The sequence below is a fragment of the Pteronotus mesoamericanus genome, unplaced genomic scaffold (genome assembly GCF_021234165.1).
Source record: "Pteronotus mesoamericanus isolate MK-2021 breed Mesoamerican mustached bat unplaced genomic scaffold, CSHL_Meso_final contig_180, whole genome shotgun sequence".
NCBI classification, from domain to species: Eukaryota; Metazoa; Chordata; class Mammalia; order Chiroptera; family Mormoopidae; genus Pteronotus; species Pteronotus mesoamericanus.
In genome coordinates this window covers 9,288,187-9,304,825 of record NW_026555076.1, presented here as the reverse complement: position 1 = coordinate 9,304,825, position 16,639 = coordinate 9,288,187, and the positions used below count along the sequence as shown (strand labels likewise).

General features: G+C 33.4%; 1 protein-coding gene across 1 annotated transcript in view; it reads left to right on the top strand.

Moving 5' to 3' along the window:
• The window catches only part of LOC129065514 (transmembrane protease serine 11F-like), a 98,217-nt gene that overhangs the window by 61,655 nt on the left and 19,923 nt on the right, over nucleotides 1-16,639 (top strand). Inside the window, exons 3-4 of the mRNA XM_054566746.1 lie at nucleotides 9,060-9,211; nucleotides 13,595-13,713. Of these exons, the coding sequence (XP_054422721.1) occupies nucleotides 9,060-9,211; nucleotides 13,595-13,713 (271 nt within the window). The remainder of the gene's footprint in view (nucleotides 1-9,059; nucleotides 9,212-13,594; nucleotides 13,714-16,639) is intronic.

Here is a 16,639-nt window from a genome sequence, read left to right as displayed (position 1 = left end):
TATGTACTTAAAAGAAAGCAGTCTTGATTTTAAAGGTCAACTATAAAGGGAGATAGATCTTGTGCTGGATATAAACTCATTGGTCTAAAAAATATTTTTTTAAGGAATTTTTGGAAAACATGAAATTTTTATCACTGACATCCTGAAAATCCTATATATGCCTTTTACTATGTAAATAGGATTTAATGGGTTTAGTATTCCCTCTCCTCTTTTAATGTAAAGCGCTATTGCACATTTTATTAAAGGAACAGGATACTATGCAATTTCTGCCCACACTCTGCAACTTTGCTCTTCTCCATTGCATGCCAAACCAGTATGTCTAGCTGATAGGGAAGCTAATTTTAATGATTAACCCATATTTAAAATTCCTCCAGTTTTCCATAATTTTGTGATTTTTTTCTTCTGTAGTCACTTATCATTTTTAGAATATGCCCTCATATACCTTTTGGACAAAACCAAGGACATTTCTTGGCAGAGTCCTTTGATTTGTGTTCCTAGTATTTGAAATTCTTATCAATTCATAAGCAAATTTTGCCTCATCATGAAAATATCAGTGTCATTACTACTTAGATAGCTGTATCATTTTAAATGTTGCACCAGCACACTCCATTCCTCTTTTACTACCTATCATTTGTCAGTGTTTCTGATTCATGTGTTTGAGAATTGCCAAGGTCTTCCCACAGAAAGAGATCTTCCAAAAAAGAATTGCATTGCACTATTATCAGCTGAACTAAATTAGACTGTGTAAACCATTAACATGGTTTCCCAAATTCCCCTAAATTCATATTACTTCTCATTTTCAATTTAAAATATGTGAATTGTTTTCTTTAGTAAATGTCATAAAATTTTTTATTATGTGGTACTGAAAAAGCCTATTAATTAGTAAAGTTTCTTCCAAATAAATTCATGGTCATAGCTTTGTTATGATGGTGAGAAGCGGTTGTGATCGTGAGTAACAAGTCATAGGTGCAGAATATACTTACCTAGTATCACATGCTGGGAAACTACCTCAGCTGTCACATTGTCTGTGAATTCTTTCTTGTACCCATTTCTATCCCTTTCCCAAACAACTTTATTACTCAACCCTCCATGTTTTCAGATGACAGCACTTGGTAAATCTATTATTTTTCCTATGTCACTCTATTGATTTTATTATTTTATGCCTACAAAGTTTATATCATTTTGTTTTTTAAAAATTTTTGTATTCTCAGTGTTAGAATATATTTGGCACATGATAAAAGGTTTTAAATGGAATTGAATTAAGTATAAGAAAAAGACATGTAACAATCCTGCTGACCAAGACTGTCATGTGGCTCTGGGTGTGTTCCAAGTTTTGTACTAGTTGAGCTTTGTCTAGAAATGACACACATTTACATAAGTCAACCATTTGTCATACTATCAATATGTAGTTTTGGGATATTTTACTGTAAACTCAATAATCACATAGTAAAATTTTGATAGAGAAAAATTGCTAGAAAAAATTCTAATCTGTTTGGAGTTCAGAGAAGGTAGATGATATCCAAGTTTACAAGGTTTAGATCAAACTTTCTGCCTCTGCCACAACAAAGAAAATACTTTAGTTTTAATGATATTATTAAATGGCTCTATTGTATATACACATATACAAATATATAATATATATATGAATGGATTTGTTCTATGGATTGTCACATAAGAGAATAACAATATAAATATAAATAACAATATAAAAGATACCTACGTTGAGGCATGAGGGGCTGGGACATGCCTATATGATATTTATATTATATATATATTTATATGTTATATAAGTATATTTTAATTTAACTCTTTAAAAAGGTTCAAGTAGGTTAAATTTGAGAATTCTGGGATGACTCATTTGACTCATTTGTAATTTATTATTCTTTAATGTAGTTAAAAACGCTAATTTTTCAATGTATTTTTATATTTCATTGGATTTTTTAATCATTTTGTCCCATGGATTCTCATTGATCATTAAGATCAATGATCTAAAACATGTATCGAGGTTGAGGTTTGAGAGACTGGGACATGCCTTAATCATATAACAATCTCTCCCTTGTGCCTACCATAAAAGACACTCGTGCCACTTAATGCACAAATATATGATGAAGGTAGTCTACTTCCACACACTCCTACTGAAACTATACTAGTTAGAACCCTAATTAATTTTTCATAAAAACTTCCATTATAAAAAAGAGTGTATAAAAACGAAGTGGAAAAACAACTCTATTCCAATTGCTCAAAGAAACTTTTTTAAAAGTTCAAGATTGAACTAGCTGTCGCTTCTTTCTAATAAGCAATTGTCATGTGTTCAATGACGAACTATCTCTGATATACTAATACACTAATCACAACTCATTACAACTGATGATATAGTTATTGGGAGGGGCCAGGATTTCTCACTTATTTATTCAGGTATGATTACAGTGCTTATAATCAAACATGCTGCCTCTAAAAGAGGACATAGCTCTCAGGCTTAATTGATAATCCACACAGGTGGCACTCTGAAGAGGCAATATTACAGGTTATGTTTGCTCTCTTGGACAGAACATTGTGACTGCCTAGAGAGTAAGGTATAAGCTGAGCTTTTTATATATACATCTTGTTGGTCTGTGATAATGTAGGTAGTCTGCTATATCTAGCTGAGTTAAGTTGTAAGCTTAGACTCAGGAAATATATAAGCAGGGGCTACCTCTGTAGGAATATAGAAGGATTTGTTTTTCCTACTAAGGAAATAAATCCTTCTCTTATTAACAAAATTTTAAGCTGATTTATAGCTGCTTCTCCATAATAATTTTTTTTTAATGGCCAGCCCATCCAACAGGCCAAGTTATTTTTCAATGCAAGCACCTCACACACTTCCCATATGCCAGAAACAAACTTGCAACATTTCTACACATGGTAGATCTCTTTTTATTCTTCATGTCTTAGCACAAATGTGACCTTCTTACTCACTCTTCCCAAGTATTTTCCTCACCTAACCCAATCCATACCTTCTTATTTTTGATCATGGACATTTTATTCATCTTCTTCTTAACTCGCATCACCACTCTTCAGGATCTCTGTGTTTATTAGCTTTATCTGTCTCCCCTTACATACAATAAGAACTATGAGGACAAGGACCATGTATTTGTATTTTACTTATTGTGTATCCAGTAAGTATTAGTACCTAAAACATGGTGGGTATTTATGAAATAATTGTTTGTTGAGTATTTAATAATAACATTTATGTTTTAGAATTTTTCAGCTTTTGTATACAAATAATTTTTCTAGATCTAGGATCTAGGATCTTTATCATTCATTCATTTATTCAAACAGCAACAAAATTCATGTAAGGAATTATGTTAGACATTAGGGTTAAAAAGTAGTATAATAATCTGTTATTTTTCTCAATGGTATGTCTTCTGACAATTCTTATTCCTGTAGTTCTTTAGAAATTATGAATTATCTTTTCATGACTTAAAAAAGTTCTCATGACAACCTTAAGAAGTGAGGTGTATTATAACCCCAATTTAACACACAAAGGATTCTTAGGATGAGACATCAAGATAACAGGGCCAGTATGTGACTAAACAAAGTTTGAACCTGTGGATTTCTGATACCGAATTTTATGCTTTTATTTTAATTTTGCTGAGTGGTTATTATGTGGAACCAGTTTAACTATTCTGAGCATATTTGCACTGAACACTGATGGGCATATCCCATTCCCACAGAGTCCCCCCAGGTTGCCGCAGATGGAGGGAATTAAAATACGTTGTTCCAGACACTTCTCGGTCTGCCAGGAAAAGGGGGTGGCGATTCCCTCTGGAGGAGAATGCCCTGAGCCCTTCTCTTGAAGTGGTTTTTATTGAGAATGATATGCACAAGGGTATACAGCATGCATGCAAAGCTCATCAATCAATGTCAAAAGGCTATGTTTACAAAAAACAGATAGAGATCATAGATAACAATTGAAGGAACACAGAGATTTGCCTCAGGTCAGGGTCTGGTAGACAAGGTGGTGCCCATTTGGCCCTGAAACCTGGAAAACTGATCTCATATTATGCTCAGACCCCAAACATCAGTACTCATTAACTCAAGGGCATTCTTAGAAAAGTAAGTTTCATAGGATTTACTGCATTTCTTTTCCAGACCTAATTGTCCCCAGGAACCGCCAGGTCCAGTTTAGGGTTGTACCTGCCTTTAGTATTGTTTCACTGAACAGGTCAGACTGCGGGCAGAGCAGCCAAGAGATAAGGAGACTTTTTTCAGATAGGATGAGGACTCTGGCCATGACAAAGCCTAGGGATGAGTGTCTTTTGCCCCTTCTCCATGTCCCCCAAGTCCTTCCCTGACAGACCCCATGAGACTCTGCCTGTCCTAGGTTGCCCCTGCCATGGAGGGGTCTTAACTGTCATTGACTAACCAGCCACCCTCCGGGGCAAAGCAGAGTGGTACAAGGGAGGCAGGGGCTACACCCCTTCCAGGGGGACAGGTTTTTTCTCTTCAGTGGCCTATTTTCCCAAGGCCTCCTTGCTCAGCTCCAGCCTTGGGGCCTTCTCACCTGTCAGTGAGGCTATAGTCCCTGAAACCAGATGGGATGGTTCCCAACAGAAAACTAGTAGATTTACATTCTCAATGGTTGTGCATTTAGAGATCAATTTACTAATTTATTTTGCAAATCCAGGAACAATGATTTTCATAAGCTTATAAAGAAAAATATATCAGTAACCTTGAAAATAATTGGAGAAATATGAAAATATACTTTACTATCAATGGGCAGATCTGAAAAATTATATTTATATATTTATTTATTTACATATATGTTTTATTGATTATGCTATTACAGTTGTCCCATTTTTTTCTCTCCTTTATTCCCTCCACCTTGTACTCCCCTTCCCACTAGCATTCCCCTCCCCCCCGCTCAGTTCATGTCCATGGGTTGTACATATAAGTTCTTTGGCTTCTTCATTTCCTATACTATTCTTAACCTCCCCCTGTCTATTTTGTACCTACTATTTATGCTTATTATTCCCTGTACCTTTTCTCCCATTCTCCCTCTCCCCCGCCTCTTATCTCCATTTCTGTGACTCTGTTCCAGTTCTAATTGTTTGCTTAGTTTGTTTTCATTTTTGTTTTTTTAGGTTCAGTTGTTGCTAGTTGTGACTTTGTGGTTATTTTACTGTTCATAGTTTTTGATCTTCTTTTTCTTAGATAAGTCCCTTTACCGGTTCATATAATAAGAGCTTGGTGATAATGAACTCCTTTAACTTTGTCTTACCTAGAAAGCACTTTATTTGGCCTTCCATTCTAAATGATAGCTTTGCTGGATAGAGAAATCATGGATGTAGGTCCTTGGCTTTCACAACTTTGAATACTTCTTTCCAAACCCTTCTTGCCTGCAAGGTTTGAGAAATCAGCTGATAGTCTTATGGGAACTCCTTTATAGGTAACTGTCTCCTTTTCTCTTGCTGCTTTTAAGATTCTCTCCTTATCTTTAATCTTGGGTAATGTAATTATGTTGTGCTTTGGTGTGTGCTTCCTTCAGCCTAACTTCTTTGAGATTCTCTGAGCTTCCTGGATCTCCTGGGAGTCTATTTCCTTGGCCAGATTAGGGAAATTCTCCTTCATTATTTTTTCAAATAAGTTTTCAATTCCTTGCTCTTCCTCTTCTCCTTCTGGTACCCCTATGATTCAGACGTTGGAACATTTACAGCTGTCCCAGAGGTTCCTAAGCCTCTCCTAATCTTTTTGAATTCTTGTTTTCTTCATTTGTTCTGGTGGAATGTTTATCTCTTCCTCCTGCTCCAAATCATTGATTTGAGTCCCAGTTTCCTTCCCTTCACTGTTGGTTCTCTTCCCTTCACTGTTGGTTCCCTATACATTTTTCTTTATTTCACTTTGCATAGCCTTCACTTTTTCCTCTATTCTGTGACCATACTCAACCATCTCTGTAAGCATCCTGATTACCAGTGTTTCGAACTCTCTATCCGATAGGTTGGCTATCTCTTCATCACTTAGTTCTGTTTTGGGAGCTTTGTTCTGTTCTTTCATTTGGGCCATATTTATTTTTCTCCTGAAGCCTGTTACATTGAAGGGGGCATAGCCTTAGGTATTGGCCATGGTGGAGCAACCCAGGTTGCTGCGTTGTGACTCTGTATATGGGCCAGGGGTCCAAGGGGGAACAATGCTGCTTGATTGGCTCTTGGCCAGCTTTCAGTCACTTCCCCTGCTTCCCACAAGCCAATTGGGCCCTTCTGGTGCTGAATCTAGGGTGGATGGGTTTGTGTAATTTTCTAGGACCCTCTGGGTCTCTCCAACGAACTCTTCTATGAGGCTGGGAGTTTCACCTGCTGCCACAACCCTCACAAGTTTTTACAGCCAGAGGTTTTGAGGCTTTCTTTTCCCTTGCTGTAACCCTGGATCGTACAGTCTGTCTTGTTCCCCAGCTTTTCCTCCCAGTTTATCCACACACAAAGGTGGGACCACTCAGTCCTCCAGCTGCCACCTTGCCACATGTCCTCTCTGCCCTGACTGCCTGTCTCTGCCCCTTCTACCAGTCTAGATGAATGTTTCTTCTTTAACTCATTCGTTTTCAGACTTCCATACAGTTCTATTTTCTGGCAGTTCTGTTTTTTTTTTTTTAATTTGTTGTTGTCCTTCCTTTGTTGTGCAAGGAGTCAAAGGTACCTACACCTCCATCTTGGCTGGAAGTCTGAAAACCTCTATATTTATATATTTAAATTACAGTTGACATTCACTATTATTTTATATTAATTTTGGTGTACAGGATAGTGGTTAGACATTTATATAATTTACAAAGTGATCCCCCTGATAATTTTAGTACTCACCTGTCACCATACATATTACAATCTTATTAACTATATTCCTTATGCTGTACTTTACATCCCTGTGATTATATTATAACTAACTACCAATTTATTCTAAAGAATTATATTTAAAGACCCAAAATGGAGCAAAACAAAGCTGTTAGCTCTGTGAATAAAAACAGGACTACCCCCTGATTCTTTACTTGTATTATGTATTTGCACTATTTTGGATCCTAATAAAGCCACAAAATCTTTCTTTATTTTATAGATGAGAAGACTAATCTAGAATTAAACTAACTTGTTGATATTAGAAAAACCAGGATTAAACCCAGTTGATCTGTGTTTCTTTCATAAAAATACAATCAACAAATTTGAACATATACCAATATTTTCCATCTAACTTTTAAAAGTTTGCCTTATTAGAGGAATAAGTTTGATTTGCCCTTTCCTTCTCCATTTATGTTTCCAATTTTTGTTTTCATTTTACTTTTTCAAGAAGAAAATAAAACAAGGCAAAACAAACAACCCTTTTCCCCAAAACTAAACGCTAAAGAACAAATTTATGCTTGATACTCTGCTTTAAACAGATGCAATACAAGGTACTATCAAAAAGTTTCATATTCAGAATAAATGAATAAATAATTGTCATGTGCAAATATAAAAATATATAGAACTATATAAAGGGATTTTATATGTCATCAAAATAAAAAAGTAATTTCAAAGTTTGAACCAGTTGCACATTTAAAAAATATATTTCTAACTTTCAGCAAAGTACTGAGAGTTTATTGCCTTAGGACTGCTCTGAATTTTTGTTTAGTTAGGGTAAACACCACTTCCTTTGCAATTATCTAGTATCTGCATACTGCTCCTATCAGTTCTACTTCAGAACACTGAAATGAGTATTTACCACTGAAATGGTAAAACTTATTTCAACTTCTACATTAAACAAAAGTCAGCATCCTAGTATATCAAACTGAGAATAAGCTCATCAGCAAACAAAACTCACTTTAAAATTCTGTATGATCTTGATAAAATCTCCTCTACGATGATGCAGTGTTATCATGATGTAATACATGGCTATCACCCCCTTAAATCTGACAGAGTGTTATTTTTGTAATTTTTTGCTTCTTGAAGAGCTCAAGGTACAGCAATCAAATTAACAAAAGTTAGGGAGAAAAAGATTTTGAAAATGGTAACATCATTTAGGTAAGAAGGTAGACATTGTACATGGGGACATTAGAAACTTTTTTGTTTTTTCTGGGTTGGGTAGCACCAGCCTTAACAGTTACTGTTTTAAATGACCTCTACACCATCTTCCTGTGGGTACTTTGGCTTTAATTTCTATCCTCCTTCATTCCTCTGTGATGATTGTTTTTATCAGTCTGATACATTCTGAAACATTATTATAATGTGGTAGATACTATTCTAAGGACTTTCTATTATCTCATTTAATTAATACATTTTAAATAAATATTTCTTAGATACAATTAAAAACAAAAATGGTCCCAAAAATCTTACTTGCAAGATATTATATAGTGAATCCCATTTGGGGATTCAGAAAATAAAGTAAATAATGCCAACTTTCAAGTTGGAGAAAGATAATTTAAATGGCTTAATATATTTAACGGGTGGGCAGGTCAAGTGGAAATAAAAAGTCTTCACGAGGACTGGAGTCTTATCAGGTATAGTTCACAATCTGTGACTTATGTGGAGGTGCTAATAAAGTGTGAAGAACCATGATTAGATCTTCAAAAGTAAGGTTTAGACTGTTAAATCAAGCCATTAAGAAACTGTAAAAAGTATTAAATTCAAAAAGTATTCATACTAAGATCTTTTATCTTTAATCAATTGTAACTGATGAAATTATTATATAAATTTGTTGCTAAAATTTCCATATTAAAATATGAAAATATTATTTATAAATTAGCTGTTCTTTAATTGAGTTTTTGTATTTCATCTCCCACATTTCAAGTTGTCAGCACTTCAGAGAGAATGAAGTGGGAAGATATTCCCATTTGAATGTCAACATCAGTAGAGCTTTAACTAAAGCTTATATTGTGACTGGCACATTGGGGAAGTGTATGCAAATTAAAACCTTATGTTCTTTCTTTTCAGTATCTAAGTATCCTGTTGTTATTTAGCAGTATAAACTATTTTCGTAGAATAATAAAGCAAGTGAACATAGGGTAGAGCCATAATGAACATTATCCTGTCTTACTTTTTATTGTTTATTTCCTTCTATTATCACAGACCAATTGAATTTTCAGAAGCTGATTACCCACAAGTTGAATATCAAAGAAGGCAACAATTTTGGGACCCTGTCCGGCTAGCTATTTTCACATTGGTAATTGCAGCAATCATAGGAATTACAATTGGCATTGTTACTCATTTTGTTGTTGAGGGTAAGTATCCAGGTCACATTTCTATTGCCTAAGAGTTCCATTACTTAATATCCTAAAGTTCTCTGTTGTATAAAAAGTGCCATTTGCATGATATTAACATTTTAATTACTAATCTTTTACTAATGTTAAATTATAGTTTGCTCTGGTATTGAACTCTTTGTTACATATTCTTACCCAGTTAAACCTGCAATATAGACACAGCTAAAAGAAATACATACTTAAAAAGAATAATGAAAGATTATCTTCACAGTAAAGACAAACCACATCATGTGCTGAGTTTAACATACTTTTCTCAAAATCAACACATTGAGTTACCCCAAGAAATGTTGATGATATGAGAAAAGTTACCTAAAAATATTTTAAAGGGCTAAAGACCAAACATTATTTTTGAAGGGAAAAGAGATTGTTTCATCACAGGGGAACAAGAGAAACCTTAGGACTAGCTTCACCTTAAGTGCAAAAATGGATTGTTAGTACCACAGTTAAACCAAATGACAATCAACCAAGATTCATTTGATATTTATAATCACTGGTAACTGAAATTTTGCCTAAAATTTTACAGAATCTTATGACTTACAACTTAACTGTTGGATTCTTATTTATCCTTGGAATTTCCATTTCGATTCACCTTTATTATTTAATTAAAAGAAAATAAAATATTTTAAAATCCCTATTTGAACATAAAAAAGTATAACAATGTTACATGTATTTTCTGAGCTTTGTTTCTACTCAATACTGTTGCAGGAGTCAGCCTTTATTTATTTATTTTTTTTGTACATAGCATTAGCCCATCTTTTTTCAATATTGACTACTAATACTCCATTGTCTTAAACATGCCATAATTGACGTATCTATTCAAATGTTCATGGACATTTGGGTGGTTCCAGGTTTTAGATGTTAAACAATACTGCTATGAACCTTCTTATACATATATCTTGGAACACATGTGTTAGAGTTTGTATAGGGAACATATGCAGATGTAGAATTGCTGGGCCACTGAGCATGTGATTTTTTTTAACTTTATGAATAATAATAAGCTATTTCTATCAGCACTGCATAGGAGTTCCTGTTGCTTCACATATACATATTGATATTTGCTATTGGCATACCTTTATATATTTGCTAATTTGGTGTACATTGTAGTACTGTCGCTGTACTTTTAATTTGTGTTTTTCTGATCACAGTGGACACCCATCCATGTATTAATTGATCATTTAGACTTCCCTTTTTGGTGAAGTGCCTGTTCAAATCTTTTCTCCATTTGTTTATTGTCATCTTTCTTTTCCTATTGATTTGGGTAGTTCTTTCTGTATTCTAGATATATATTTATTGTCAGTTGTATGAGTTTATGGTATAAAGTATTTGTAACATATACTTTATGGGAGATATAGATATATACACACATATATATAATGATGATACTTACATAATTGTATAAGAATCTTTTAATATTAATGAATGAAATCACCACAACCATTTACATGAAATATGAAAATAACTAGAAAATTTCAAAAACTGAAATTCCCAGTAATCTGGTGTTTATTTTTCAGTTACCTAGAATTATATAGTAAATTACTTTTTTCAACATTTTCATGATTCTGGTTAATTTTTTTCAGGATTATTTAGGATTTCTTAGTACATCTTTCATTATGGTGTGAATACAATTCTTTTTTATAAAGAGTTGCACAAAATATTTTGAAGAACATAGTCTTTAGTATTGTATTTTCACAAAATCCAGTAACTCAACTTTCTGAAGCCATTTTTTAAAGCTTACTGTTTGAAATCTGCAAGTAAAGCCAGAATTAGGACAGCATCATTTGTCTCCTCATTCTTCAGGACTGGCTCCGCTTCCAGGAATGTAGGAAATGCATTCCATCATGAGATTCAGAGTCAGATCTAAATGTTCCAATTTCAAACCCACCATATGCTAGTTGTGGAATGTTACTTTTTTATTTCATCAAACTTCAGCCAATTAAAACAATATTTTCTAAAAAGAAAGATAGGCAAAAATAATAATATAAGTTACTTCTAGATGTTAGGGTTATAGATTATTTTTATTATCTTATGTATACCCATCTGTTACTTCCAAAGTTTCTCATATAGCATTTATCATTTGAGAAATGTTTAAAATGACTAATTAGTAAATCTAATTAAAAATTAGGGTGCTGAGCACATTCTCATATAGAATGCACTTAAAAATTTTGAATATTTATTTATTTATTTATTGCTTTCTAAGAAGCTAAATTACTGGTCTCTTTACTCGTATTACCTGAAATAGTGACTCCATTTGAAATGCAAAAAATCAGCATGTTTAATGCTGATAAATGCATATAAATTGCTGTAGTTTTAACATAAATCCTAAAGGTAAGGTGGTGAAGAATATGCTCAAGAGGTAGGCAGAATCTAGGTCAAGAAAAACCTATGTAGATCATCACAGAGTTGAGACTCCTTATTATAGGAAATGGAGAAAAATCAAAGTATTTTAGTTAGAGAAGCAATTTGATCAATTTTTTTTAATTGAAAAAGATGACTCTACAACTATGTGGGGAATAGATGTAAGGAAAACAGAACTTGAAGCCAGGTAATAATTAGAAAGCCATTACATTTTCTAGACAATAAATGGTGAGGAAATGAACTAGAACACTGGTGGCAGTAGCATTTGTGAATAGAGAATGGATTTTAAAAATTTGAGTGATAGCATTGTCAGACCTTGCTGTTTAATTAGGAAGAGATCAAAGATTACCCCAAAATTTCTTGTCTGGGTGATGAAGTAGATTGTGATGGTAGTATTTAAAATAGATTATCTAGACAGGGTGACTTCTTTTGTTATAGAAAAGTCATTTGGTGTGGATATACATTAACTGAGTGGCTGATTTTGAATTAAAGTTGTAGCTTTTCTGGATGGGATAAATGATTTGAGAATTATCAGTGGGTTGCACCCATAGAAATAAGAGACTACAAGATTGATTTAATATTGGAAATGAGGATGAAGCCAAGCTTTGGGTGATGGTGTGATTGATGGCAGTGTTTATGAAGACAGAAAACATAAGAAGTAGAGCAGGTTTGAGTAGAGGAAGAGGTAAATAATTATTTCCCTTTGGAAATATAAATGATGCCTGTTGAATGTCCAATGAGTAATCCCTGGAGTCAGTTGTTACAGAATTGAAACTCATGGTAAAAATCAGGTCTGGAAATACAGATATTGAGTCATCAGTTGTTCAAGTAATTAAAACAGGGAGATCATTGAACTGAGGTGGTTCTAATACCTTGGTAGCCTACGTAAGCAAACCAAAACCTAAATCAGAGTCAATGCACTCTTATCTGAGAAAATGAAGCTTAGAAACAGCCAATCCAAAGCAAGTTTTCTCAGATAAAGCAACCACTTAATTAAGCTGTAGCCAATCAAATAATATCCTTGCTTTTCCCCCCTGCATGTTATCTATAAAAATATCCCTTAATTACTGTCCATGGAGTGCTCCTAACTACTTTTGATTTGGCACTGTCTCATTGGAATTGATGTTTGCATAAGGAAATTGAAATTTTAAATGTGGCTTGGTTTATCTTTTAACATCAACAAATAGTTGATGGTTGAGGCTTTTATAGTTAAGATCACTTGAGAGGACAAGACCAGGACAAGGATAGAACATTGGGTGGCTCAGGATAGAAGTAGGAATAAAGAGTTCTTCAAAGTACCTGAAAAGGAGTGGCCAGGGAGGAAGGAAGAATATTGGAAGATGGCTTTATAATGCTAAATAGAGTTTCAGAGAACATAGTTAAGGCTGCAAAGAAACTAAGAAAGAAAGAAAGAAAAGGTGGACATTTAATATTACAACTGTAGCCCTTTCAATGGCAGTTTCAGTGCCGTGTTGGTCAAAAATTCAGAGAACTGAGAAATGAATAGACAAAAAGAATGTAAAAAACAATAAATATAGGCTTCTATTTAATTAAGCTTATCAGTGGTATAGAAAAAAAACTGATAGTCTGTTCAATGTATCTTCATAATACAGCTTAGCTATGATACACCTATACTATAATTCTTTGGGAACATTGGTGTTTTTTTTGAACAATCATAATTTTATATGACTTTCCACAATTGCTTTTACTGTTTACTTTCCATTGTACATTGCATGTCCAATTGTATGAAAAATTCAATATGCAAAAATGCTATACATGAGGTATTACGAAAGTATAATCTGAGGCTGAATTTTCTGTTTTAACTGAGTATAATGATGAAATTACATAATATTTGAAAAAATATTCACAATAATTTTTGTACTGAGAAGAAATAGGCTGCATTATAGTAAGCCTATTTCCTGGGTTTAGGGGACAAGGAACTGATTATACTTACATATGGATTTTTTTTTTTGTTTATTTACCTTCCAGATGATAAGTCATTTTATTACCTTGCCTCTTTTCAAGTTACAAACATAAAATACAAAGAAAATTATGGAATAAAAACCTCAAAAGAGTTTACACAAAGGAGTAATCAGATTGAGAGATTGGTAAGTCCAATAGAAATTTTTAAAGTTTATGTGTGTTTTTTGGTCTCACTTTGAATGCAGCTGTCATAGGTACTTAACTTCCCATGCCTCTATCTTTTTTTCTGTGAAATGAAGAAAATATAGTATCTAGGTTATATAGTTATTAGTATTAAATAACTTAATATATGTAAAATATTGAAAATAAAATACTGTACTATTAAATGTATGTAGATGAGAGTAAGTGACTAATTAGCACCTCAGGAGATTTCGGGTTGAAACAGATGTTTTCCTATTTTTAACTTGATTTTCTTTCTTGATTCATTTTCCTCTATCATTTTTTAACATAAGAATTAGGATAGCCATATTTGCTCTATCATTTTTTAAAATTTTGCTTTTAAAAGTATGTAAAGGGTTACATACAAGGATATGTGTCTTGAATAGATATCAATCTCAAATTAGTAACAGCCCTCAAATATTTTGGTTGCCTTTGAAAACTTATGCATTTATCAAAACATTTATATATTTTTTAAAAACTATTTTAGTCAAATTAAATCATTACCTATTATAGCAGAAAGTCAAGTAAAATAGTCTTCCACTTTTTGGTCTCATGAGAAGCATGTCTATGGAAACCATAGATTTGTTTAGAAAATAAGTATTTTGGCCTAGAGTATATTACTTTTAGCTTATGAAAGCTGTTAGAGAAAGATAAGTAATCTGTCTATAGAAAAGTAATGTGTCTATGATTATCTATAGACACTATCTCTTAATTAAAAGATGAATATTTAGCCCTCTAACACTTCAATCATTGCACTCAAGTTTCTTTGAATTATTAACAATGTAGGGAAGTATTTGCATTTTATTCAGTTATTTTTACATAGGTTAATTTTAAATGTTGAAAATCAATAAATGTTATTTTCCTTTCCATAGCTATTTAGTGCTTGCCACTTAATATACCAGTATTTTTTTACAATTATGTTGCCACAATTCTTTTTTTTCCTCAACTTATTGGTCAGTGGGTTTATTCAGAGTTATGTTCAGATTATTTTATTTTTTATTAAAATATATTTGGTGTATAACATTTTCAGTTGTACATCATAACAATTTGATATTTGTATTTATTGCAAAATGACCACCGCCATAAGCCTACTTAATATCACACATAGTTATACATTTTTTACTTAATATCACACATAGTTATATATTTTTTTAAATCATGGTGAGAACTTTTAAGATCTACTCTTTTGGCAATTTTCAAATATACAGAAGGCCCTTCAATAATGTAATTTCATTATAAAGATAATGAGATGCCACAGAAACTTAGCTCTTATTTATATCAATTAACCTATGGTAAAATTGGTGTCCCTTAAAGTCACAAAACCTATCAAAAATGTTGTGAAAACTTACTGTACAATACAGTATTATTCCCTATAGTCACCATGCTGTACATTACATCCCCATGACTTATTTTATGAATGAACGTTTTTACCATTTAACTGCTCTCATCTATTTTGTCCATCTTCCATCCCACCCCCCAACCCTCCACCCCTCCACTCCATGCCTCAAACTGATCTCCACATTGTTTTAGAAAACATCAGTTAGTTAGTGCACTCCTGGTATTATTCCAAAGCTCAGGGCCAGTGCTCGAAAACCTTGTTTGTTTACATAAAAATAAACATAAACAGAAGTTCTGATATTTTCCATATCCTCTATGAAACATTGGCTTCACTTTTTGACCCATAGATGTGAGCTGTTTTCAATCAAGACTTATAGAAGCTGGGGGATGGGTAGGAAACAAATATCTGCTAAAATTTCTCTTTTATCACAATTTATAATCATTTAAGTAAATTCAGCTTCTTAAAAGATTTCTTAAGAAGAAAAGCTCTATTTGCTTACATGTGATTATAAACAGTAGAAGTCCCATTTATCTAGGCCTCCAGATCATCCAAGGCATGATCCTTTCCTTGCTTCTCTTTCTTTTTTGCTCCATAAATGATCTCATCCTTCCCCATGTTGAATAGGACACTTTTGGTAGAAAATAACAGAAACCCAATTAATGAGAAAAAGAAAGCAAGAATGAAAGAGAGTGGTAGGTAAGGAGGGAGGAAAAAAAGAGGAAAGAAGAAAGAAAAGAAGGGGGAAAGAAAGAAGGAAGGAAGGAAGGAAAGAAAAAGAAGGAAGGAAGGAAGAAGAAAGGATAAGACTGTTGGGAAAATCTAGAGATTTACCTGGCTTCAGGTATGGCTGAATTCAGAGGCTCAAACAATGTCCTGAGGCTTTTAATTAAAAAAAAAATTATTGTGCATGTGGAAGATAAGATATTAATAGCTACATATTCCCAAGTTATTTACTGAAGCAGAAAAAGATAATTTCCCATAATATTTCCTAGGGGAAAGTATGGAAAACCAATCTACTTGACCAAATTTGGAATATCTGCCCATCTCTATGATAATCACTTTGACTAAGGGGGTAAAACTGTTCTATCTGTGTGAGCAATGAAGGGGGAACAAATTTAGCTCTATATGGATGATACAGAATGACTTCTCTATAGGAAAGGAGGGGTCCTCTCAGCAGAAAAATATGGGGAAGTACTGACAGATATACAGTAGCTCTAATTCCAAAATTTTAATCACTAACCCAGATTTCTCTGAACTCCAGACTTGTAAGGTTCATTTTCTATGTAACATTTCCACTTGAATCTCTCACAGGTACCTCAAAGTTATCATATCTAAATCCAATTCTTGAAAGTTGCTTCCCCATCCCATTCTCTTATTCCCCTTTTTTCCTCCACTCAACAAATGACATCACTATTTGTCTACCTGCCAAAATACCTTCATTTCCCTTATCCTCATATCTAATCCATTCACATGTCATGTTTCTGTTTCTAATTCACTGTCTCCATCCTAGATCCAACTACTATCTTTCTTCATATAGGCAACTCACAGTAATC